The sequence below is a fragment of the Ursus arctos genome, unplaced genomic scaffold (assembly GCF_023065955.2).
Source record: "Ursus arctos isolate Adak ecotype North America unplaced genomic scaffold, UrsArc2.0 scaffold_2, whole genome shotgun sequence".
Classification (NCBI taxonomy): domain Eukaryota; kingdom Metazoa; phylum Chordata; class Mammalia; order Carnivora; family Ursidae; genus Ursus; species Ursus arctos.
This window is the reverse complement of record NW_026622874.1, coordinates 55,589,586-55,616,190: the sequence shown is the minus strand read 5'-3', so window position 1 is coordinate 55,616,190 and position 26,605 is coordinate 55,589,586. Positions and strand designations below refer to the sequence as shown.

The following is a 26,605-nucleotide window of genomic DNA, read 5'->3' as shown; positions in this document are numbered from 1 at the left end:
TGTCCGAGCACACCAAGTGTAGTAGGGAGGTTAACCACACGGATTCTAGAGCCAGACTGCTGAGCTTGAATTCTGAGTTTGCCGCTTATTAGAAGCATGAACTGGAGTGCATTAAATTTGGTGTGTCTCAGTTTTCTTATCCATAAAATGGGGACGGTAAGGATACTTTCCTTAAATTAGACAACACATGTACAAGTGCTTTGAACAGTGCCAGACACGTAACGACTAGCATTTATTAAAAATGTCCTGTAATTATAATATGAAATAGCGACAAGAATAATTCCTCATTATCTGTTTATGTCCAGGGGCTATATGAGCGATATAATTCAGAAAAATGAATCGACATTGCCCCTGGTACAATGTAAATAGAAACAACTCCTTGATGCTCGGTGGATTTTGGTTTCAAGGTTTGGAAAAACCCAGTGGGGTGGATACATAAGTACATCTGTACTTTTTTCTGAATCAGTGCCATACTGGAAAATTGTAGACTATTTCTCTGTAAAGAAATCTTATAAAATTAAGTCTCAGCAAAGACTCAATTATATACCCATTGTTGGAATATCAAGAAAATTTTAGAAAGGAGAAAACAGATGATATACTCATCCCCCTGCCTGGCCTAGTTTCATTTTTACATATTCTCTTCATTCTTTACCCATATATGTGCATATTTTGCAGAGTTTATCATATGGAAACTGAAATTCATTTTCACTTTATATTGAATGTAGTTTTGCTTCCCTCCTAGCCATCAGATTTTCTTTTAATGTTATAACATGTCTTATTTTATGCATTCCTCACGTTTTACTTAACTCATCTGCCTATCAATGACGTTAAGATTATTTCCAAGTTTTTGATCTTATAAGAGAAACCTCTTGAGGGAATCCCTTATCTGGAATCTTCTTCACCGCCGCCCCCAACCCCCCACCTTGAGGAATGGAGGCTAGGGCCAGCTACCTTGGCTTTATAGTGGGCATTCCTGCTTTTCTCTCCAGAATAGGAGAACCAACTACCCAGCAAAGTTACTGATTTTTAGGGAAGTCTCGTGGTCCTTGATCGTAGGTCTCCACACGCATCTCAGCTGGGTGTGCAGCCCAGGTCCCCGCATAAGGCGTGTGTTGTAAACCTTGGGCTTCTGCTTGGGCGGGCCGAGCGAGGAAGTGTGGAGACGCCACTCAGCACTATTAAGAAACAGAAGCCGTTGTGGAAGTGGACGATCGGGCAGGGCCAACACCACCTTGTTTCATACATATGAGTCACCCCGGTTTCACGCTGCTGCTAAGACACTCTAAAAGGGACATCATTACAATAACAGCACAAAGAGTTCGACTTTGTGAGATGCTGAGTAATACGTGTTTCTGGGTTCCCCCTGCACCCCTTTACAAACCCTGGGGTTTTAGGGTACTGTTGAAGTCTTCTGAGTATTTAAGCAAATGCAGTCAAAAGAATACACCAGAATGGAGACACAATTCCCATTGGTTCTTTTAACCAAATTGAGGTAAAATGCCCTTTAAATAGGAGCTAATTCTCTGACAGATAATTAGCTTGTCTTCCTTGATAAGGTATGTGAATTGGATTGCATTTATTATAATTAATCTTGCATATTATGTAAAAATGCATTCGTCTGCCCTTATTAGGTGGATCTCTTTATTCCTAGCTTGAGGGTGGCTGGCACCCCTCCCCCCACCCTAACTCCAGTGAGAATTGAAGGAATTGGATGCATGTCAGGGTGTTGGGCAGTTCTCCCTTACCAAAGTTGGGACCCGCAGCTGAATGTGGGGCACCACCATTAAAAGAGACAGAGCTTTCATATTAATAGCTGCATCGTTTCAAAAAAAAAGAACCCTCGAGAATGTTTTAGGGCCTGAGAATCAGATGCTACAAAGCTGCCCGAATACCTGCCTGGAAATCAGTCCCCTAGTAGTGGGATTCTTCTGGGTTTACAGTGGGGAACTTTCTCCAGGGAGGGCAGGGTGGGGTGACTGGTTTGGTGCACTTAGCTGGTGGCTGTGCAGTGACTCTGGGAGGTGGCCCAGGGTGAGGAGGGGCTCCTCAGTGACTCAAGGAGCCTAAACTCCTCCCTGTGGTTTTTTTCCACCCCCCCCCCCACTTCCTCCTTTGGCTGCCCGGCGCTTTGGGGCATCTTTTCCCATTGAAAGCTGTTGCCCACAGTCACTTGATTTTGCCCGTTTGAAATGTGGGTCGGGGAGATGAGGGAGCACGGGAATAAAAGAGCACGCTATGGATAATCTATCCGAGGGCCTCTCTACTCCAAGTTGAAGTGGTTCTTTTCCTGAGAAGAGAGGGGCTATTTTGTGTTCTATGGCGCTGACTGACACGGTGTGGCTTATGGCATCTTGGGGTTCGGTCATTTGCCACTGCCTCTACCTGTGTGAGGGCATGTGCACATATGCATATTTCAGTCCACATTTGTAAATGCGGAAGGTATGGCCCTGAGCTCTAATGCATTTAGTGGAAATAACAGCAGCTCTGATCTCTATCTTCGCTTCCAATATGGTAGCCAGGAGTCACGTGTGGCTCCTGAGCCTTTGAAATGGGACTAGTCCAAATGGAGATGTGCTGCATAGATAAAATACATACTGGATTTCAAAGACTTTGTGTAAAAAAAGAATGTAAAATATTTCATTAATAATTGTTTTAACATTGGGGCGCCTGGTGGCTTAGTTGGTTAAGTGTCTGACTCTTGATTTTGGCTCAGGGTCATGATCTCAGGGTTGTGAGATCGAGGGTTGTGAGATCGAGGGTTGTGAGATCGAGCGCCATGTTGGGCTCCATGCTGGATGTGGAGCCTGCTTAAGATTCTCTCTCTCCTTCTCCCTCTGCCCCTCCCCTACCTCTCTCTCTCTCTGCCTCTCTCAAAAAACAAATGTCTTAGCATTGATTGCATGTTGAAATGATACTATTTGGGGCACGTTGAGGTAAGTAAAATATATTATTAATGTTAATTTTATCAGTTGCTTTTTACTTTTATAAATGCAGCTACTAGAAAAAAATTGTGTTACATAGTAGCTAGCAAATTTCTATTGAGTGGTGCTCATCTCTATATAATAATAACAGTATTATCATTATACGGATCTGCTTTTTAGATGAGGACACTGAAGCTGAGAGGGGTTCGATAAATTGCCCAAAATCACATAGCAGAAAGCCAAACTCAGAGCCATCTGACTCTGGAGCCCACACTCTTCCCCACTGCTGAACTGTATGATAGGGAATTTGTCTGGCCTTTGTCCTTGGTTCCTGGGTCATGAGCTCTAATCACACCTGAGCTTATGCTAATGAGATAGCTTATGCTAATAAGATAGCTTATGTTAATGAGATGGTTTACACTAATGAGATGTTTCAGAATAAGGGTGGGCCATCAGGAAGACAAACAACGTGATTAGAGGATGAGGGCTTTGTTAGTGGCCAGCCCTCTTCCTGGTAAGAAAGAAGGGCTGGAAATTGAGTTCAGTCATGTGATCAAGTGGTTCAGTCAATCAGGCCGATGTGATGAAACCCCAGCAAAAACTCTGAACACAAGAGCTCAGCTCAGCTTCCTGGTTCATGAACACGCTGATGTGCCGGGAGGGTGATGGGGTCCTCAGGGCATAGAAGCTGTGTGTTTAGGACCCTCCCAGACCTCGCTCTCTGTGTGTCCTCGTTTGGCTGGTTCTGATTTGTGTCCTTTATAATAAAACTGTAAGAGTAAATACGGCATCTTCCAGAATTTTATGAGTCATTGTAGCAAATTATCCAGCCGGAGGGGGTGAGGGAATTCCAGAATTTTAGCCAGTTGGTCAGAAGTGTGGATGGCTGGGGAACTCCTGAACTTGTGGCTGGCGTCTGAGGTGAGGACAGTTTTGTTGGGGACTGTGGCCGTCACCTGTGGGGTCTGTGCCGCCTCTGTGTTGTCAGGGTCAGGCTCGTCCTGCAGCCTCACAAGAAGACATACCTTTCATCTGGATACATATTTTAGGGGCAAGGTGATTGGGAAAGTGAAGGACTGTAGCTTCACTTGCTTGTTTCCCTAACCCCACATCATGGGTGACAATGGCCAGTTCCATTCTAGACGTGTAAAATGACTCAGCCTTTGAGTCATTAACCACTAGCCAGTGCTTCTGACCACTAGGTTCAGCCTGGAGATGGGGAAGTTTCTGATACCACAGCTTGTACCCTGCAGCCTGCCACTCTCAGGGTCCCCTCTGTGTCCTCATTCTCTGGACAGCACCACATGCTGGTGGTAACGTACACATACGACATACCAGCACCTCCTTGATACCAGAGATTCTTAAATATTGATTTGGGGCGGAGTTCCTTATAAGAAACTGATACAGGGTGATGCTATGAGTAAGGAGTGTTTTTGTGGGGTATTTTTTAATAGTTTTCATTGTCTAGAACCATACTTTTTTTTTTAAAGATTTTATGTATTTATTTGAGAGAAAGAGAGCAAGAGGGAGAAAGAGCATGAGCGGGGTGAGGGGCGGAGGGAGAAGCAGGCTCTCTGCTGAGCGGGGAGTGGGATGTGGCCCTCGATCCTGGGACTCCAGGATCATGACCTGAGCCGAATGCAGACGTTGAACTGACTGAGCCACCCAGGCGCCCCTCATACTTTTGTGGTTCCATTACATTTCATAAACACTGAGTTCAAATCAGTTGTTGTCTTTTATTTGGAGGCTTTCGTTTGGATTTTTAAACCACGATCTTGTGTGTTTTATTTCTTTATTTTTGTTTGGTTTCTCCTTCTGTGCTTAAAATAGACACTGTCTCTTGCCTGTGGTCCTACTAACCATTACCCTTCTGTTCCTACTCAGGCCTGGCCCTTGTCCTGCAAGGCCTCTTAGGTCACCAGCTCCTAGAAAGTGGAGTCCTGCAAGGGCATCTTGGGGCGGCCCTCGAAGGCACATTTCTAAGAAAAGACAAACTTAAACTCTGTAGTGATTGCAAGGGAAGATTCCTTTACCAGTGAAAGTTAGGAATAAAACAAAAAGAGTTCTACAGGTATAAAAGAGGTCTTTTTGAAGTGCCCAAGATGACTTGATTTCTATCTAACTTGGGCCAGTCCTGGGCACTCTTCATACTGCCCCTGTGCCCGGCTTGCTGTCCAGACCTGCTCACTTTCAAGGTCAGGGACAGTTAAACCTTGGGCAGCTCTCCCAGCCACTCTCAGTGAATGTGGAGTGTAAGTCAGTCCCAGTTTCTTTCTTTCTTCCTTCCTTTCTTTCTTTCTTTCTTTCTTTCTTTCTTTCTTTCTTTCTTTCTTTCTTTCTCTTTCTTTCTTTCTTTCTTTCTTTCTTTCTTTCTTTCTTTCTCTCTCTCTCTCTCTCTCTTTCTCTCTTTCTTTCTTTCTTTCTTTCTTTCTTTCTTTCTTTCTTTCTTTCTCTTTCTTTCTTTCTTAGACTTTATTTATTTATTTAAGAGAGAGAGCAAGCATGAGCGGGGGGGAGGGCCAGAGGGGCAGAGGGAGAGGGAGAAGCAGATTCCCCGCTGAACAGGGAGCCCAACATGGGGCTTGATCCCAGGACCCTGAGATCATGACCTGAGCCAGAGGCAAACACTTCACCGACTGAACCACCCAGGCGCCCTAGTCAGTCCCAGTTTCTAAGAGGGAAGTCGGATCATTAGAAACTGTGAAAGAGGTACAGAAAGTTAGGCATTCTGTTCTCACTCCCGAGCCTCTCCCCTTCCAGAGGACCAGAGGTCCTGAGGCCTCTTGTCTGCCTTTCAAGAGCACCCATAATATTGCTCCTGTGAGAGAGCAAGGGTTGTAAGAGCCCTTTTTTAGGGAAGAGGAAGTTCCTGTGTTTGAAGAAAAAGCTCTGATGATATGATCATGCTTTAAATAGACCTTAAGATTAAGTGACTTGCCCAAAGGGGCATGGTTAATGACGGGGGTAAGAGGAACCCAGAATTCCTGATTTTTAGATCCAGTGTTAACGTCCCTTCACCCGGAGGCAGAAGAAACGGCCCTGGGGCAGTGAAGACGCTCCTCCTGAATCGTCTGTCTGTTCGTCTGTCTGTTTGTGCTCAGCACGCCCAGCGGGGAGGGCCAGGGAGCTCAGAGAGGGCTGGACCAGAGCTTGGTGGGATTTGCACGCTCCGTCCTCAGCCCCCAGCCCATATTCAGTGCTTAGTGAATATGTGTGGAACCGAACTGGGGGCCCCTCCTGCTGTCCCCGATATCCCTCAGGCTGGGCGTGCCCTCCTGAGCATTTTTCCTCTCTCGTGGCTGCTTTCCATCCATCTCTCCTTCTCATCACTCGCATAGAATGTCCAAGGGGGAGGGCTGGGGAGGGGAGAAAGCTTTGGAAGCCACTAGGCTTACATGGTTTCTGGCTCCAGCCCTCCCAAGTCTTAGCTACTTGTCACATGCAAGGCCCGGGCCTCCCACAGGCTGCCGCTTCTCCGGGAGCCTTGTTGGCCCTCCTTCCCAGCCCGAGAGTGCCAGGATCTCTGTGTCCTCATGCTGACCTTACCTGTCGGGCCCTGTACCTGTCTGCCCTGAGTCACGGCTGGATGGTGACCTTTCAGGTTGCTCTTCAGTAGGTTTTTTTTTTTTTTTTAATTAAAAAAATCAATTAAAAAAATTTTTTTAACATTTTATTTATTTATTTGAGAGAGAGAGAGAGAGCGTACATGAGCAGGGGGAAAGGCAGAGGGAGAGGAAGAAGCAGGCTCCCCCACTGATCAGGGAGCCCGACTTGGGGCTCGATCCCAGGACCCTGGGACCATGACCTGAGCCAAAGGCAGACGCTTTGCAGACTGAGCCACCCAGGTGCCCCTCAATGTTCTTAAAAGATTTTTGCCAGTCCTTTTGTTAAGTTTCCTCTAATGTTCCTTCATCCCTCCTCCTTTGTCTCATTAGATTTATCTTCAGAGAATATATATACATATATATATATATATATATATATATATATATATATATATATAATTTTTTTAGTCTCTCGAATCCCTAACATCATGCTGAACCACACATAAAAGGTGCTTGTCAACTAACTGGCCTTTTCCCATCTCATTCCAAAGATCGCATCGTCTAGAAATATTTCACGAGCACCTATACGAATCAGGTATTGCTCTGGGCGCGAGACAGTCAATACCTTTATAGTTTCTGATAATAAGTACGAGCATTAGCTCCTTCAGTTCTTGCAGTAACTCCGTTGTTGCCTGTCGGCACTGTTATTAGTCCCATTTTACAAATGAGGAAACTTGGGTACAGGAGGGTTAAGCGGCCTGGCCCAGCACCCACCGCTAGCAAGTCGCGAGCTAGGCCCAGCACAGTGAACCGAGAGGCTCCATTTCCTCAAAGACAAACAGCATGTGGGCACTCTTGGGAGGGGGTGGGGGGTGGGGCTCACCATTTTAATAATCACAATACACAAGTGAAGAAATAACAAGTAATTTCAGATTGTGATAAGTGCCCTGAAGACAACAAAACTTTGAGATTTGATGATATAAAACGAAAGAGCCACTGGAGAGGTTTGCTGAAAATTGGGCGTCGGGAAGACCCTCCTGGGGAGACCACACCTGATCCGAGGTCTGAACCACCCACGTGAGGAACGAGGGGAGGACGTTTCCAGGAAGAGAGAGCAGCAAGTGCTCGGGCCCTGACGTGGGAGGCAGACCACCCAGGCCTTGCCACCGTGAGACAGCCTCTGTCTTGTTCTTGCCACCGTCCACTCGGAGCTGGTTTATCGGAGCTGTGTGGAAGTTACCGGGTGCTAGCATTTGGAGCTCAGATTCTCCCAAACTCCTGATTTCATAGACGTGGAAGCAGAGGCCCCTGGGCTAGAACCCAGGATCCCTTAAGTGTGGAAAGAAGGGCCGTGTTTCCAGTGCTGGCCCGCTGGGACTTCTGTCACCCCGAGCGATGGTGGGGCATTGGCGTGGCATTCGAGGGGATATGGCCAGGCGGTGCGACAGTGCCAGATGTGGGGTGCATCTCAGGCCAGCTCTTCCCTGCATGTGTCCCAGGTTGAACTGACCACGACTTGGCCGGCCCTCCACTTAGCCTCAAGTCCACGTCCACGGGCTATCATCCCAGCCCCCCTCCTCGGGTGCACTGGTCTCTCTCGGGGATTTGCCCCTTACTTTCAGAAGGTGGTCCACGAGGTGCGGACCTGCTAGCTTTTGACCTGGTGTGACCTCATGTATCTCTCTGGGCTCTGAGGCCTCCCTGGCTTCCGGCCCACCCTCCGGAGCGCAGCCCTCACCCCGTGGCCTGACTGGGGGGGCCCGGGTGGGCTGGGTGGACTCCGTTGCAAGTGGAGCTCATGCCTGCTCTTTCTGGCAGTTGATCGTTAAATGCTCAGGCTTGCTTCGTTATTCTTGCCAAATATAGAATTCAGCTCGGTGACTTGAGGAACTTGTTGCTATGCTTTTCGTGAACTGAAAACACGGGTTCTGTAAAACAATTCAGATTTTGATGTTGACACTTGATCTTTTCCCCTACCACTTCCTGAATTCCCTAAGCTACAGCCTTTGACCTCCAGAGCGTATTAAAACACATCGTCCCACAAGCTGTTTGTTTGGACACGGGGCTTTCATTCAAAGCAAGCTAAGATGCACCCAGGATTGTTGGCCGGGTGCTGCCATCCACAGTGGTCGTGAAGCCACCCGGGCTTTGTGTGTGTCACTTTGCCTTGCTTCCTGCCTCTCCTCCCCTCCTCTTGCCGTGGATGTTTCTAGATGACCTTTTGTGAATGTAATTTCCAATGAGAATGTTTCACAGTAGAAATATGCTCTCCCTTGAGGCTTGCTCTCGATATTTCTAGAGATTTATTTAATTGGACCCTACTTAAATCCCATTGGAAAACATACTTTTGCTGTGAAGTTGTGATGTGTTTAATTTGGGGTCTAAGACAAATGTCGGTCCCCGGGGGAGCCGGAGCGCTAAGCAGCTGTGCTCCTCTCCGGCAGTGGGGCTGTTTAATGAATAGCTTCACTGGGCTTTCCTCTGTTTGTTTGTTTAGCAATGCTTCGTTATTTAAACTTCTGCACTGAAAAGCAAAGAATGTTTTCCCTCTCTTCAGAGAATTAAACAATAATGGAGAGTATCTGGTTGAGCTCCTGGGAAAAATATGGCTTTTGTGTTTTATAGCACTCTCCTCCTGTTAACATTCTTCCCTCTGCCGCCTTCCAGTATGATCTCATGGATTTTCTTCCCCTCCCTTAATCCGCCTTGATGGACTAACCGGTATTGAGCTTTTTAGCGAACAGAGAAGGTGGAGCCCTAATGTGGTAGAGAGCGGCCTCCCAAATACACAGAAATTGTCCAACAAAAATGTTCTTTTGCTCAGGGGGGTGCTGCGGGGAGGGCATGGGGCAAAGCTGATCCACAGGGAGTGTATAACGAATGAGGTAGGTGTCTTTGGGAATGGAGTGGGCTTTTCCGCTTGCAGCTGGCACATGGAACTGAGGTTCTGGAAGGTTCCATGGACCTGCTTCTGAGGGCCATGTTGGTCCTATAGGCAGCATCCTCTTCCTGACCTTGGAATGTCGCTGGCTTGAGTTTAAGATATGGTACTGACTTCGTTTGGCTCTCAGGGGCCAGGTTCTCAGGTAATCCATAGGCTTGGGTGTGGTTCTTTGAAAGTAGGAATTATAATTTATATTTTAAACAAATAAGCTATATTGGTGTTGAAAAGTGGTACTGTATTAGTCTGTAAAATACCATAGACTGGGTCACTTAAACAACGGAAGTTTATTTTCTCCCAGTTCTGGAGGCTGGAAGCCTGAGGTCTGGGGGCCAGGATGGTCTGGTTCTGGTGAGAGTCCTCTTCCTGGTTTGCGGACGGTCACCTTCTCGCTGTGTCCTTGATGGTGAATAGATAGTTGCCAAGCTCTCCGTCTCTTCTTAAGGGCATTAATCTCATCATGAGATCTCCACCCCCATGACCTCATTGAAACCTAATGATCTCTCAAAGGCCTCCATCTCCAAATACCACCACATTTTGGAGTGTGTGGGAATGTCAGGCTTCAACCTGTGAATTTGGGGGCATGGGGTGGGGGACACAGGTCAGCCTGTAGCAGGTACAAAAGATGTATTTTGGGAAAGAAAGGGCATGATTTTTGCCCAGGTTTTGGAGTAGATGTAAGTCGTAAGTTAATTTCCCCCCCCTTCTCTCTTGATCCCCTTTTCCTTTCAAACAAATAATAATCCCCTATTATGGACTTCTGAACATTCAAGAGCTTCCCGCTGAACTTAGAATAAAATCCTAACTGCTTAATGTCCCTAAGAGGCCGTCTGCAGAGTTTTTTGACCTCGGCTGGACACTTCCTCCCTTTGCTTGCTTATTAGGCTTCAACCATGGGGCTCCCTTGAGTCACCACAAGCCTAGCCAGTGTCCTGCCCTTGCCAACAGTGTGGTTCTCTCTGCCCTCTATCCCTTTCCCAAGCCAGCCAGTCCCTTCTCATCCCCAGGGAGGCCCTCCCTGAACCCCATCTAATTAGTTCCCTCTCGCAGCTCTCAGGAACTGGAGGGCACCTCATGGCCCTTATCATAATTAATCATTACCTTTTTCTTGTGTGTTTATATGTTTATCATCCATCTCCTCCCATTGGACCCTGACCTATGGGGACAGAGAGAGGTGGAGAGAGGAAGGGGCATCTTCAGCCCATTACTCAAATCCCAAAAAGTCTAGGAGGCCTTGCTCTTAGACAAAAGAGATTATAGAAGGGAAACATAGGCTGATATCTCTGGTGTGTCTGTTAAGAAAACCCAGAGGCTTGAGCTGAGTGTTTGGGTGTGCCCTTCTCCCTGGGAGCTGGTTGGTCTGCGCTGAGACTTTGGGACGGTTGAGGCATGAAGGTTAGAGGAACCAGAAGGAAATACGAACTTACAGATTTCCGGGGACGTGGGGCTGGAACTCCCTCCGGTCCCCCTTCTTTTCCGTCCACACATCCAGCCTGTATTTTGAGAGGCACCCTTCTTTGTGGAATTCACTCCATTGAATCCCAAAGCCTGTCCTGAAAAGAAAACAATTACATGCTGTCTCTTTCATTGGCATTTTTGGTCGTGGGAGGGAAGCTCGTTCCAGAGGCGAAAATGAGATTCCACAGGGGGTCTTTGGATGGAGTGGGCGGCTGAAGGGGGCATCTGGACCCACCAGACAGCGGCGATGCCCAGTCCAGGCCGGGCGGAAGGGCGAGGGGGAGGCTTGTCCCAGCCTCTCAGGCAGGAGCGCTGACTCCCAGGAGTCAGTGAGGCTTACGCCTGGCTTCCAGGTGGTTCTTCTTGACCCTTTCTGGCAGAATGGGGAGAGTGGGTGTCAAGAGGGGGTTCTCAGCATTACCAGCCTCACTATGGGGGGCAGGGTGGAGAAGGGGCCTGACCTCTTTTCCCACCCCTACCCTGGACTCTTTAAAAATAGGTTTCAAAAATAATCTGCGGATTCCTTGGCAGGCCAACCATCACACACGTTCCAGGTAGAGTCTCCCCTCTCTCATTTCCTTCCCTTATTCTCCTGTAGGGTTTCTGAGAGAGGGACGGGAGGCAGGGAGAGGAAGGAACAAACAGGAGCTGGCCCTGGAGAAGGGGGGCCAAAGGGTGCTCTCTCTTCAAGTCCCAGTGACTCCTGCAAAACCCTGAGGGGTTCCCGGGGCTGTGGGAACTCTGAAATCTTGCAGTTCGAATCCCACTCGCAGAAAAGTCATCTGCTCATTAAAATAACACGAAGCTGTTTAATTGTTGTCTTTGTGGAAAATAACATGACTGTCATCAGCTGTTGCTTCTGGCAACGCTTTCTGTTCTAATGTAAATACGTGAGGTCCCAGATTTACATCCTTGTGAAGAATCCTCTCCCAGCGTCCGCCTGTGCTCCTCCAACACACACAATTAAACTTGGGGTATCCTAAACCCTGGTTACCCACGAAAGCCTTAAAGTTGGGGTGGTAGGAGGGGGGCATTAGAAGGGCACCTCCCTCCGTGGGAGAAAGTGCTTTTTTTGTGCAGTGAAGCTTCTGCCCAAGGCTGAGAGATAATCCCGGGCCCTGTTCTGACCCATCCCAGTGCAGTGAGGGCACTCCAATGCCCTGGGGAGGGAGCTTCGGAGCCGGGAGGTGTGTGGGGTCATGGGGACAGAGGGAGAATCTTTGCAATTTGGACAGAAACGTGCCAGGATCAGTGTTTCCTAGCAGGTGTGCGATCAGAGCTTCATTTTCAACTTTTTAAAAATCGTGGTTCCTCAGTCTCTGGAATGTCTGATTTGGTTTACTTTTTTGAGGTAACTATTTAGGCGAGATTTATAAAAAAATTCTTTTCATTGAGGACACTACAAAGATTTTTATGGATCCAAGAAGGAAGCAGTGTATTTTAAAACATAAGAAAGAAGGGCCCCCGAACAAGTGAATGATTGAAAATAGCTCTAGAAGTATGGAGAGACAAAAGTGAAGTGGAGAGCTCATTTCAAAGTGCACGAAGACTGGGAAGGAGCAAGAGTGGACTTTAGTTCTCTGTATACATTATGGTCAAGTATTAGCTTATTTCCAGAATGCTGGATTTTGTAATTTACTCAATTGTGGTGGGAGTGATGGCAGGTAATCTGAAGGATACACAAGTAAGTTACTCGAGTTACAGTGACTAGACAAGCAGTGTTTATTTGGGGTAAGCATCGGTGGTCTAAATTATGATATCTGCCCAGCAGGAAGTCCAATGAAAGGACTATATTATTAACTCAATTTGAGAAAATTCTGGTATAAACTTTTCAGGAATTTTCCTCAAAACATAACTAAATACCACTTGGTTAGACTAAGTAATATCAAGGATAAGAACAAGAGTGACCTTTAGTCTGTTACAGGGAGATAGTTTTGTGAGGGGCATTTTTTTTTTAAAGATTTTATTTTATTTTATTTTTTTAGAGAGAGAGAGAGAGTGGCGCGAGCCAGCCAGCACAAGAAGGGGGAGGGGAAGAGGGAGAAGCAGATTCCCCACTGAGGGGGGAGCCCCCTGTGGGGCTGGAACCTGGGACTCTGGGTTGAAAGGAGACCTGAGCTGAAAGGAGACACTTCACCGACTGAGCCACCCAGCACCCCTATGAGAAGCATTCCTGAAATAATTTCTACCTGTAATTTGTCACTAGGTGAAGTCGACACCAGAGAGATCTTTTACTTTATCTTTTAATGTTCGTAAATTATTTCCGAAATGGGATTGATCGTCTGTCTCAGTATCTCTTCCCTACAGTTGTTGGTATCACATGTATCAACAAACCACCTGTCCTCCTGTGACATTTGGCAAAGCCCTGTGTACGGAGGGATTTAAATCAGACTATTCCTGCTCTCCAAGGACTGAAGTTCTATTAAAGCTATTAATTTAGATAGACATAGGAAGAAAAATACAAAAAAATGAGTGCGTATTAAAGGCTCAGCTTTAGTTGTAACGCGATGCTGCATGTGTACGTATTAGAGGTGCTTAAACTAAGATTTTACGCGGTAACCCCGAGCAAAATGTTGAACATCTCACCTAATTGGGGAATTATAGGTATAGAAAATTTATATATACACACACACACAATTTTTCTATATCTCTATTTCTGAAATGTCTAGAAATGTGTGTCTGTGTGTGTGTGCATGTGTGCATATAGGTGTGTGTGTGTGTATATGTATACATGTATCTCCAGAAAATTTGCCAGGAATGCATTTATGTGTATTTGATCGCCTTATATATCCTCCCTCTACTGAAATCTTAGAACACGAATAACTAAATGTAAGGAAGTTTCCAGGGGAGACCGCCAACCACCAGACCTAGCCCCCATTCTGCGTGCTGTTTCCTCTTGCATTAGCAGAGTCTAAGCTGGGACCCAATAGCACCGAATATGACCTTTACGCAAGAGCAGAGCTGCAGGCGGTGTGCCCTGTGGCCTGTGCTTTGGCACCCTTTCCCTTGCTCGGGGATTGGTGCTGGCAAACGTTCTTTTCTTCACGTCTCTGAACCAACTGTACCTTCCTTCAAGCTCCCACCTGTAGCTCAGCCCCCAGCTCTGACTGCTCCAGAGCACAGTCATCCTCCTGCACCTGACCACCCGGAGTGCTCCTTATCTTTGTGGCCCCACGGACAGTTCTTATCCAGATAGCTATAGGGTTTGAATACCTGCTTAAAGATACCAGGATGGATATTTTACTAGTAGTTTCACTGAGTCATCACAAGAGACCTGAGTAGTAGTATTCCCATCTTATACTTAAGGAAAACTAGTCCAGAAACACCCAATAACTTTCACAAAGCCATACGGCTGGCAGGTGGCTGAGCCACTATTCAGAATCAAGGCAAAGTTTTCCCCCTGTTGCCTTATATATCATAGATTGCCTTATAGAGTTGGCTTTTAAAATATATCTGTGGATAACTTGTATTTCCTATCAAAGAGACCAGAGAATTAAAAAAAAAAACAAAAACAATAATGATAACAACAAAAAAAAACCCAAGAGGCAACATAGATTTATCTTCCTGGAACACTTAACAATATTTGCTCAAATCATCAGTATGTACTGGTTGGATTCACGATCCTGACGTCATCAAGGTTAAACTTAATGATACGTCTTTGTTTATGTCTTTTCACATGTTGGACATTTCACATGTAAGCAATGAAATGACATGATTGTAGGGATCACAGGGAGACTCATCGCTGACTCATGGTCCCACTGACCGAATTGCTGGACCCAGCCTCCCAAGTCTGTCTCTTCCTTGGGTAACAAAAGTGTTTCTTAATCCCATTGTTTCTTCCTATACCTCCTGGCACAGCGCTCTCACTTGACTCATCCTCTCTTTTTAATACAGCCGCCCCACACGTTGCGGGGGACAGGATCATAAGACAGTTTAGGGGACACCACCTGGCATTGAACTTGAAATCAGTCCTACTATAAAATATAGTCTATGGACTATAAAGACAATTCCATGTAAAGCAAGCAGGAACTGGATTTAGCTTCTATCCCAAATATTTCTCCTGTGAAGGTCAGTGATTTTCTGCCTTGAAAAGTATGACATCACCATGACCCCATCTGTGAGAGTTTCAGTGCAGGAAGCCTGGCATCCCCCCCCCCCCCCAAGTTTATCCAGGCTTTGTTTCTTCCACAAGGATCCCTGTGTATATAGAATCTCGAAAGTCGGCTTTGATGCATTGCAGTTTCCACGGAGGACCCACAAAATAGGATCCTTTAGGGTCCGTTTTACACCAATATCTCTCCCCTTGGTAGTAGTAATATCTAACTCATGTAGCATTTTGTGCAGGGTAAGAGGGCTAGGAGATGGATACCAGGGTTAACTGCATATTGTGGATGTGGAAACAGAGGGGCAGGGGTATGAAATAACTTGCCCAAGGTAACACAGCTTGCTAGTGATGGCAGCCAGGATTTTAAAACCAAGCAGTCTGTGATTCCAGAGTCTGTGTTCTTAACCACTATCATCAAAGTAGCGTTTTACTCTAAAAGACTATTCACCCAGGCTCAGTTGGTTGAGTGTCTAGCTCTTGATTTCAGCTTAGGTCATGATCTCAGGGTTGTGAGATGGAGCTCTGTATCGGGCTCCGGGCTCAGCATGGAGTCTGCTGGAGATTCTCTCTCTCTGTGTCACTCCCCCTGCTTGCTCTCTCTCTCTCTCTCTCTCTCTAAAATAAATAAATAAATAAATCTTTTTTAAAAATTTTGAAAAATAAAAGACTAGTCACCCACTAAGGGAAAGTAGACAACAGAAAAGGGTAATCAGTATGCTCGCAGCAAGCTGCATTTTCAGAGTTGCATTTTCACCCCCCTCCACCTCCCTTTGGGGGTTCATTCCATTTGTTGACCTTCAGTGAGCATTTCCCTGACATTTCTGGAGAGCACTCACTTTCCAGCTTTGCATGAAGCCAAAAAGCATATATGTGAAGGTGCTGTCCATCTTCAGAATATGGAAATTTCTTTCTTATAGACTCTACCTTTGGATGTGGTTCTTTCCTTTCCCACCCAGAGCACTGCTTCTGAATCACATTACAGAAGGCTCTGCTGTTTCTAGGACTGCAAAATCGCCAAAACGGCAGCAGGAGCTGAAACCCATCTACAAAGAGCTTTCCCACTAAAACTAGACTCCATTGCTTCAGTGGGCCTGTCCCTTGCTGTTGGAAGAAACCGGGACTTGTATTTCTACATGTTTTTCTTTAGGGGTGGAATCTTCTTTGTTATTCCCGTTCAGAATCAAAGTGCTGACCATGCGCGTTTTGGCAGAGAACTTAGTTTTGAGATAAGGTTGGAAATGTTTGCCCCCAGCAATGTTGCTCATGCCTTGAAAATATTTGCACTGTGACTGCAAGCAATCGTGTAGGGAAGAAGGTGGCCGAGGCCCGGTGGGGATGAGGGGGGTGGGGGAAGGGATGGGCCGAGAGCAGCTTTATTTAAAACATACTCCTCCTCTGGAAAAAACAAACAAAACACCCCCCCCAAAAAAAAACCAAAAAAACAAAAAAACAAGAAAAACCCAATCAAACAAAAAAAACTCCGAACAAACCCCAAAAAAACAACCACACAGGAATTCAAAAAATATGCCGTTTTTATTGGGAAAGCGAGGGCAAACAAATGAGATCAGATCTATTTGTTTAGGAAGGATAGGGATCTGTGGCTTTCTTTACGATGAAAGTATATTATTTAAATGTTAAAACGGCTCAGGTACATTGGTCCCTAGCTCTTTTTAAATAAAATATTAAAAGTAAAAACTCTGGAATATTAGCTTACTGATCACTTAGAGTCTTTATATTAAGCAAAAGAAAATGGGTTTTTTTAGATCTTTAAAATAGCAGTTTCCCGAAGTAATGAAAACAAAAAAAAGTGCTTGCCATGGATAGATGTTGTTTCAAAATAACTTTATGTTTACTAACTAGTCTAATCCTCAAAACGGGAGTGTGAGGTATGATTATTATCCCTGTTTTATATCTGGGGAAACTGAGGAACCAGGAGGTAAGAAATTTGCTCAGGGTCTGGTAGCTGGTGTCGCCAGGGCTGGGACTCAGACCCAAGCTGTCCGGCCTGAGAACCACCGTACAGCCTTTAGGGTTCTCACGGACTGCAGTGTGGACGGATCAAAGGGAGACGAGGACAAGGACAGTGATGACAGCAGGGTAAGAAGACATTATTTATCAAATGCCTGGTTATATATCAACATGTTTACATAGGCTGCCCGTACCACGACTCAGGGGGTGGGTGACGTTATGCCCACTTTACAGATCAGTAAACCGGAGCTTAGTGAGAGATGGTGATTTGCAGCAGGACTCACAGCTCTTATGGGGCAGAATCCACATTGCAGCCTGGGTCTGCCTGCCTCTAACATGTGCTCTTAATCACCAGCTACTTTGTCTCTACCTCACTTGTTAGTTATCCTGTTAGAATGTTCTTATGTAGTAATAAGGAACAGGACATAATCAAAGCTCCTCATTAAGTGATCAGGCAGTTCAGCCTCTAGTGGGATAGGGTGGGAGGAAGGAGGTCGGAAGAGAAAACCGTATTAGCCTTAGTCTTCCCTCCCCTCCTTCCCCGGCTTCCAATGCCAGTCCCCTAAGAGAAGGAAACCACCCTCCCTGCACACATCGCTCTAAAAAGCCATCATTGTGAGAGTCGACTGTTGATTTTGCTTGAAGCACCATCCCGGGAGAGGTGTGTGACTGTGTGTATGGATATGCACGACCCTTCGTGAGTACTGATGGCTGTGCTGGTCAGCAGACCGACAAGTGAACCAGAGACTGTCCCTCCATGCCCCTCAAGGAGAATTTCCTTGTCCAACTCATGTATTTGAGTCATAACATTTCCTTTTCTATCTTCTCCATCTCCAAATATTCTATGAGCAGAGTTCCCACGTGGCTTAAACATACAGTATACATGTCGTTTTGTACATGAGCACCCCCTGGGATTCGGAGCATTCTGTGTCAGTCTGTCTCAAATTCCCTCCGCCCCTCCCCCATGGGTTTTTTTCCCCCATTAGGCAAATGGAAGGCCCATGCCACCTGTTAGCATTACATCATTGGCTCCCCAGAACACAGTTGCACCAAAGGCCTTAAACAAAGTAGTTCTTCTTGTATTGTTTGTACTCAAAGAGCTGATATCATGCCAACTGATGTCATTGTATGTCTTTGTGTAACTGCTATGGCAACTGGGCAGGTGGGGAGCCTCCAGCTGATGTCATGGGGAAAGGAGGTGTAGAGACAGAATTTTAAAAAGCTGTATGCTGCTTTTTTCTGTGTGTGGGTTTTTTTTGGGCATGCATTTTTTAAAAACTAGCTGCTTTTAAGACAAATTACAGCTTGAGTACCCTAAATAAGAACAGACAAAAGTCCCCCCCAACCCCTTTGAGACTTCTTTTGAATTTATTTTGTTGTTCTTTCCTCACATCTTATATGAAAAAGTGTAACCACTGCCTTTTTCTTAAGAAAAAAAAAAAAAGTGAATTAGGTTCCCATCACAGAATCAGTGTGAATTGTTTACTTGGATTTTATGGAGGCAAAGCTGAGCAGATTTTAAAATAACTCTTTAAAGTCTCTTTCGTGGAGTTTGTAATGGTGATGGTGGGTAATTTCAATTTTTTTTTTAGAAAGTAGTCACAACTGAAGTCTTTCTGATTTTCCATTTCTTCTGTCTACTTTAAAAATAATCTCTTAGGGCCCAGACAAACTTTTAAATCATGATTTCATAGCAGAGTAAACTAGTAACATGTAAAGGGAGAGTTTAATTCTAGAAATCCATTGAAATGAATGTATAGCTCCTGTTTTTCTTTTCAAAAAGCAAAGATAGGTTTTGACACGTACTGATGAATGAAGTGAGTGCCCATAATATTGTCCTCTTTGAATGAGCTGTATGTCACCGCTGGACCTCGTAATGGAAATATGACTTGCCTGGTTGTCGCGCCTAGCTGGCTGGGTTCTGGGTGAGCACAGCCCTGGGACCCGGTGTAGGTGATAGTCCGGAGCTTCCTGCTGAGGATGCCAACGATGAGACTTGAAATGGGGAAGGGCAGACGTTACATTCAGAAACTACTGGACAGATAGACTTCCTGTCTTTATTTCAACACAGCCGTATCCTGTCCACACTTTGTGTTTCCGGCCTTATCTCCTAAAACTATCAGGACAGATGTAAGGCATCTATCAGAGGGCATAAGTGCTGTGTTCTGGAGGCTTTCGGCTTATAGGAGATCTCTAACTTCGCCCTCCTTTCAAAAGGAAGGCCAGGGTATGTCGTTGTTTGATGAGAATTAGAGCCCACTTGGTGGGAATAGTATCAACTCAGATTTCCTGGCCCTTCTTTGTACATGGTGTCATTTGACCCTCTCGAAATCCTTTGGGCTTATGCATGTGTGTGATATATGTAACAAATATTGAAGGAGAAACTTAAACAATAAACTCTGATCCATAAATTTCCTACCTTAAACAAGTGTTCTTTTTTGCATGGTCCTTAAGCTTTTGATCACATGTATGGTGAATGTTTTCGAATTGGCTTTGTTTCATTTCACATTAAATAGAAACATTTCTTTTGTTTTCATATTCTTTTCGCAACTTTTAATGGCTACATAATATTCCATTGGATGAATGTAATAACTTTTCCTTTTTTTTAAATTTGTGTTTGTCCTTGGCCTTTTCTGTAAAACAGATAATGCTGTAGTAAACCTCTTTATACATCTAGCTGGATACTTTGGTTAGATCACTCTCTTAAGCTGTATTTCCCCAAAGCGATGCCGTACTTGGCGATGGGGAGGTTTGCACACTTTGTATTCATTCAGTCCAGACTCCCAGTCACACTAGAAGGTAGATGCTATTACCCTCATTGTACAGATGGGGAACCAAAGGACAGAGAGAGATTGACTTGCCTAAGTCACAGAACCAAGAAGTTGTGTTTCTGGGTCTATAGCCAAGGTAATCTGGGTCTTCCAAGGTCCCTCTCCAAAGCTGTTCTGCTGTACTGGGAGCAAACTTGTCTTTCTGGGTGAGGTCAGCTTACGGACGAGTGCAAGACGCATGCCTACAGTGCCCAAGGAGGTTGGCCATGCTTTCCTTGGCTCCCAAAGTACAAGGTTCTATGTAGGCCGCTGAGCATATGGCTCTTCGAAGCAGATCAATCTGCTGCTGATAAAATTGCCTGGTGCTGCAAATGAACTCTCTCCGGGGAGCATGCCACTTGGTTTGCCCAAGTGCCGCATGCGGTGAGATCCTCGGAAGCTTGTCCTGGATCTCCAAATGGCCTTGCATTCTGGTTCTGATCTTATTTTTAAAAATGTGCATCTGCAACAATGCACACTTATGTCTCCGGGGACAGTGGCGTCTTCTGCCAGCTCTGAAGTTCTAGGGATGGTCATTGTCACTTTCTGTGTGTTTGCTCCAGGTGGACTTAGCAGTTTTAAGCAGAACCATGAAAACCTCTGTGACAACTCCCTCCAGCTCCAAGAGTGCCGGGAGGTGGGGGGCGGCGCGTCTGCAGCCTCGAGCATGCTACCTCAGTCCGTCCCCACCACCCCTGACATCGAGAATGCAGAGCTGACGCCCATCTTGCCCTTCCTGTTCCTCGGCAATGAGCAGGACGCTCAGGACCTGGACACGATGCAGCGGCTGAACATCGGCTACGTCATCAACGTCACCACTCACCTGCCCCTCTACCACTACGAGAAAGGCCTGTTCAACTACAAGAGGCTGCCAGCGACCGACAGCAACAAGCAGAACCTACGGCAGTACTTTGAAGAGGCTTTTGAATTCATCGGTAACTATCTCCCACGGGGACTTCTCGTCTTCCTCCTTCCTTGCCCCTCTGGCTTTTGCTTTGCTATCAACTCCAAGGTTTATGCCCGAGTTGCAAAAAAGCTGCTCTCAGGTGTTTTTGGGCTCTGCCACCTGGTGCGGCCAAGGTGTTCTCCTAAGTCACGGCCTGCTGAATGAATGCATGGGAGCCAGTGGGATGGGTGTAAAGAAACAGGGATTCAGTTTGGTGGGGGAATCCACGTCCCTCTAGTTCGCAATGCAAAGGTGGTCAGGATGGACGTAGGTATGTTCTGTCTCAGATCGACAAAGGAAGTAACGGAGAGGGAGGCATGGGAGGCCAGAGCTGGTGCCGTGGCTATCTGGTCTACCATGTTTGTCGGCGCCTTGTAAGAGGTAAGATACAGGGAAGACAACACCACCTCCAAACTCACCCACGCCTCCCTTACCTTGGGTTAAATTAATCTGCACTTGGTATAGCTTCTTCACACGAGGTTGAGGCAAAGGTGGCATTTGCTGAAAGACTGCTTCTGAAGAATGTTTTTCAGTAAAACGGTGCTGTCGTGAACATCTGTACACGTCCTGTCAGTGCAGAGGAGACAGGAGTGGAGGGCTGAGTTGTTTTTCCCTTCTACTTGCTTTGTCTCAGTTCTTAAACACTGGGTATCAGAAGGGTGTAAATGTGAGCATTAGTGAGATGGTACTAGATTTCATGGGACTCGCCCCAAACTCGCTAAAGTAGGAAAGATCAGGTTGTGTGGCCTGAGTAGTTCCCAGGGAGGGGAATTCTAACAACAGCGGACTTTAATCTCCAGAAGGAAGTAACTGCCAGCCCAACTCTATTCTTAACTTTAACTTTTGCTGCTTGTATAGCCTCGAACTGTTTTAAGACTCAAATTATCATTTGGGCGGAACACTGGGCACCTAGCAGACACTCAACAACTTTTTTTCAAGTGACTCTAACCTTCATTACCACAAAAAGGTGATCCAGTACTTTTCCTAAATATTATAGCAGGTTCTTACTGGCCTCTGTCCCAGGAAGAAATCACTCATGTTTGGTGCTCCTTTATCAGAAAAAAAAAAAAAAAAAAAAAAGCCTTGGGTCTGGTAGATTTGCTGTAGAGTTGGCAATTCTGGTCACGTCACCCAGCCGTTTTCCTTGCTAATTGTGCCTTCAGTGCAGGACCATGGACTGTTCAGTCTGGAAGCAAAGTCTGGGCGGTCACTGAACTCAGAAAAATAAAGTGACTTCTCCAAGATCGTAGGAATTTTAGTGTCAGAGAAGGGAGCAGAACACAAGGCTCTTGACTTCGAGGCAGAGGCCTTTCTACAATATGCTGGGGCAGTGTTCCCAGTGCTCTGTCAGTTCCCGAATGCCAGCATCTGTGAATGCAAACACACCTTCGATTTTTTATTAATAATATTTGAATCAAACCTTGAGTCCCGAGGAAGAAATACTTGTCACCAAGTAGAAGAGGAACTTTCTGGTTGATATATGATGTTATGACTGCAATTTTATCTGACTTAATTCCAGCTGGGGGAAGTTAAGAGATTGTTTTCCATTTAAAGAGTAGCAGCAGACATGCTTGTCCCAACAGGATTTCAAGCAAGACACCTGCATTCCTTATAGGTTATTCAGGCTTATCTGATTTTTTTAGAAGGAAAACAAAACAAGTAACAAATAGCATTTAACCTGAAGAATAATTCGGCATCACAGCCCGCATAGGCACGATGTTATTCTTGTTGTTATATCATTAAACTGAAATCGTATGGTCTAGCTTTAGGGGAAACAGCAGGTTTTGTAACCATAATGACGTTCACTGAGAGTCTGCTGTAAACTAAGCAGAGTGTATGTTTAGGATTTAACTGTGCCAATTTATTTATTTCTGCGTTGGATATTATTCCCATAATCCCTGAGCCTTGTTAGTGAGTATTACTCCCATTATGTAGACGGGGGGTTGGAGCTCTGGGGAGCTAGGTGACTCCCACTTGCTCATCTAATGTGTAGTGGAACGAGTGGGCAAACTTAGCACTCTGCAGCTCATCTTCTATCACCAGGCCTCCCTGTCTTGGTATGGAGGTCCGTAAATTGTCTGTGCTGAAGAGAAGAAATTGCAAAAGGGAAATACTTTCCTCAGATACTTTCATCTATGAGAAGTAAGCTTACTTCATAGATTTTTAAGATGGAATTTTGCATGATGTTTTCTTTTCTTGGTCCACGGCTGGGTAGCCGATAGAACTAGTTTAAGTTAGGGGCGCCTGGCTGGCTCAGTTGGAAGAGCACGCAGCTCTTGATCTCTGGGTTGTGAATTTGAGCCCCACATTGGGTGTAGAGATTACTTAAAAACTTAAAAAAAAAAAAAAGAAACTGAAAAAAAAAGTGGTTTAAGTTAGATCACTCCTCCTTACTCCCCTCCCATACTCTTCATCTACTCGATATTCCTTCAGGGATGCTTTCTTTTTTTTTTTTTAATTTATTTATTCGACAGAGATAGAGACAGCCAGCAAGAGAGGGAACACAAGCAGGGGGAGTGGGAGAGGAAGAAGCAGGCTCCTAGCAGGGGAGCCTGATGCGGGGCTCGATCCCAGAACGCCGGTATCACGCCCTGAGCCGAAGGCAGACGCCTGACCACTGTGCCACCCAGGCGCCCCTAGGGATGCTTTCTTTGGGGCTCCTTTTAGTCTAGACATGTCAGGAAGATTCCATTTAGGCAGTGCCTACAAGCTACTCCTCTGAACTTCTAATATATGTGAAAACTTATTAAGTATTGCTTCTTTCAATTGCTCTGATTTCTGGGCCATCACTGGAATTCTTCCATCTTTGTCGTCACCGCCATGTTGGAACAGCATACATGGATGCAGGGGGGGTTGGACACTTCAGATGTAGGTGACGTCTTGTGCCTGTGTACTGCCAACTTTGTAATTACATTTGCAAAAATAGGCTTTTCTGGTAAGAAGCTGAACATAGCACCTTTCTAGTTGGGTTTTGTTTCTCTAACCTCAGAGTTCAGCAAGACTGAAATCCTTCTCCATTTAATACCAATTCCTGTACAGAGCAATTCTATAATATAGAGAAAGAAATGTGTTTTTTTTTTCTTTCATGGCTGGGACAGACATTGTTAACAACACTAGTTTTGATAAGCCACGCAACCTAGCGATTGGAATTAGTATCCTTAATCAAAAGGGTCTCCTTGATCAGGGGCTTGCTTAACATGCAAGCTACCTGGGTTGTGGCTCTGGCTTCAGTAAGTTGCCACCACCTGGGACGTGAACTGTGTCATGAATGATTCCTTCCCCTAGTCCTGTCTTTAAAGAGAGAAATGTAGGGGTGCCTGGGTAGCGCAGTCGTTAAGCGTCTGCCTTCGGCTCAGGGCGTGATCCCTGCGTTCCGGGATCGAGTCCCACATCGGGCTCCTCCGCTGGGAGCCTGCTGCTTCCTCTCCCACTCCCCCTGCTTGTGTTCCCTCTCTCGCTGGCTGTCTCTCTGTCACATAAATAAATAAAATCTTTAAAAATAAATAAGTAAATGGAGAAATGTAAATTCTTACCCATGCTAATATTGCTTTTAGCCAGTTCTGGAGGTTGCGACGTAAATCTACACATTTAACTACTGATTATACTTAGTTTTAAAGCCATTTGAATTTATTTATTTATTTTTAAAGGTTTTTATTTATGTATTTATTTGACAGAGAGAGAGTACAGGCAGGGGGAGCAGCAGCCAGAGGGCGAGGGAGAAGCAGACTCCCCTCTGAGCAGAGAGCCCAATGCGGGGCTCGATCCTAAGACCCGGGGATCATGACCTGAGCTGAAGGCAGACGCTTAACCCACTGAGCCCCCCGGGCACCCCGCCATTTGAATTTATTTTTTCCTCTCTGCAGCATATAGCGTTGTCAAGTCTAGATAAAAGCTAATCTCTCTTTTTCCATCTCTTTCTTCCTTTCTGCACCTCTTGGCTTTGTCCCTTTTCGCAGAGGAAGCTCACCAGTGTGGGAAGGGGCTTCTCATCCATTGCCAAGCCGGGGTGTCCCGTTCCGCCACCATCGTCATCGCGTACTTGATGAAGCACACTCGGATGACCATGACTGATGCTTATAAATTTGTCAAAGGCAAACGACCAATTATTTCCCCAAACCTTAACTTCATGGGGCAATTACTGGAGTTTGAGGAAGACCTGAACAACGGTGTGACACCGCGAATCCTTACACCAAAGCTGATGGGCGTGGAAACGGTCGTCTGACGAAAGTCTGGATGGAAAGGATTCCTCGTCTCCATTAAGAGACGAAGAGGAAGAAGGATGGATTCTTTCCTTTTTTTTCTTTTTCTTTCTTTCTTCCTTCTTTTTTTTTAGATGGGGGTCAAGTTTGTGAATGGAAACAAAACTTGTTTAAAACTTCTTATTTTTAACAAGTGTGAGAAGAATTTATCTTTTGATGCCGTTGAGATTTCCTTCCCATGAACTGATAAAGCAGGGAGGCTAAAGGAGTCATTTTTTTAAGCAACAATAAAAATATAATAAAACTTGTTTCTTCCCCCCTTTTCCTTTTAAGCTATTTGTAGAGTTTATGATTGAATAGTCTGTGCAGGTTCATAGACCGAAGATACTACAACTTAAACAAATTAAAAAGAACCAAAAGGAAGAGGCAGAAAAGACACTGAATCACGAAGGCCTGAGAGCTGCCCGGGCCATCTACACAGGAAACAAAAACACAACCAAACCAAGCCCTGTTGTGCTCACTGGTGCAAAGAGGAAATCAGGGCAGCTTAAGTGGTCTAAGAACCCTTCACATTCTTTAAAGAGACAAAAGATTACTGTTGATTTTGTGTGTTTCATACTCTGGATTATTTTTCCCCCCTCTTTGGGTTTAAGAGAATTTTTTGAAATAGTGAGGAACTGACCATTACACCCTATGCCTTCACCGGCTTCTTGTGCAATAACACGGTGTTTTGAGTGTGCAAACAAGTTAGAGCTGGCAGCCGAATAATAGACAAATAGTGCAAATTTGCCAGCTTGGAGATAGAAAGGAATTCAATAAAAATCAATTATTTTCCTTCCCACCTTTTTCCTTTAATTTTTTTTTTTTATTTGATTCTGGTTACAGTGCCATAAACCTTGTTACATATGTATATCAGAATGTAAAAAAAAAAAAAAAAAAAGACAAAAATTTATTTAAAAATATTTTTCGCAAAAAAAAAAACCAACTTGATGTGTTTCTGTTGATTGTGTAAAAATTTATTTTCATTATATAAATGAAACTCATTTTGGGATGTGTCTTTTTTCCTCCTCTCTTCCTCAACTCAAGTTCAAGCATCTCTTACCTCTGGTTAACTTGTACATGTAACATACTTGGAAATACACACATGTTTTTATAGGGAAAGGGATGAGGAAGGGAAAATATTCTCCGTTCTGCCGCGACACGGAGAGAATTAGCAAGGAAACCAAAGAGCTCCAGTTATCAATCTGCCCAGTGATCATCCCCTCTGTTCTCACAGCCCTCTACCCTCTTACGCAAATGCAGTTTTCCGCTTAGGGAAAACCCCAGGTGAAGTCACCTTAGAGGGAGAAGGGGAGTTCTACCCCAGCCTTTTTTTTTTTATATAATAATATTTTTTATTATGTTAGTCACCATACAGTACATCCCTGGTTTTTGATGTAAAATTCCATGATTCATTAGTTGCGTATAACACCCAGTGCACCATGCAATACGTGCCCTCCTTACTACCCATCACCGGTCTATCCCATTCCCCCACCCCCCTCTACCCCAGCTTTGAGCTCTGGTGATCAGGTCGTTGCCAGATTGATTGGTTAGAATTCTGTGACCTTCCGGTGGCTGGCTGATAGATATTTGTGACCATTTGCCATTTAGGGGTCTTGACGGTCCCTCCCCTGCCCCCTTGCCACTGCTCTTGCCACTTGCTCACTTGACAT

The 26,605-nt window shown here is 45.2% G+C and overlaps 1 protein-coding gene across 1 annotated transcript in view; it reads left to right on the top strand.

Moving 5' to 3' along the window:
• DUSP10 (dual specificity phosphatase 10) overlaps window positions 1–25,936 on the top strand; it is a 39,733-nt gene extending 13,797 nt beyond the window's left edge. Inside the window, exons 3-4 of the mRNA XM_026517291.4 lie at window positions 20,312–20,683; window positions 24,651–25,936. Coding sequence (XP_026373076.1) covers window positions 20,312–20,683; window positions 24,651–24,916 — 638 coding nt within the window. The 3' untranslated portion in view covers window positions 24,917–25,936. The remainder of the gene's footprint in view (window positions 1–20,311; window positions 20,684–24,650) is intronic.
• Window positions 25,937–26,605: the final 669 nt, after the last annotated feature.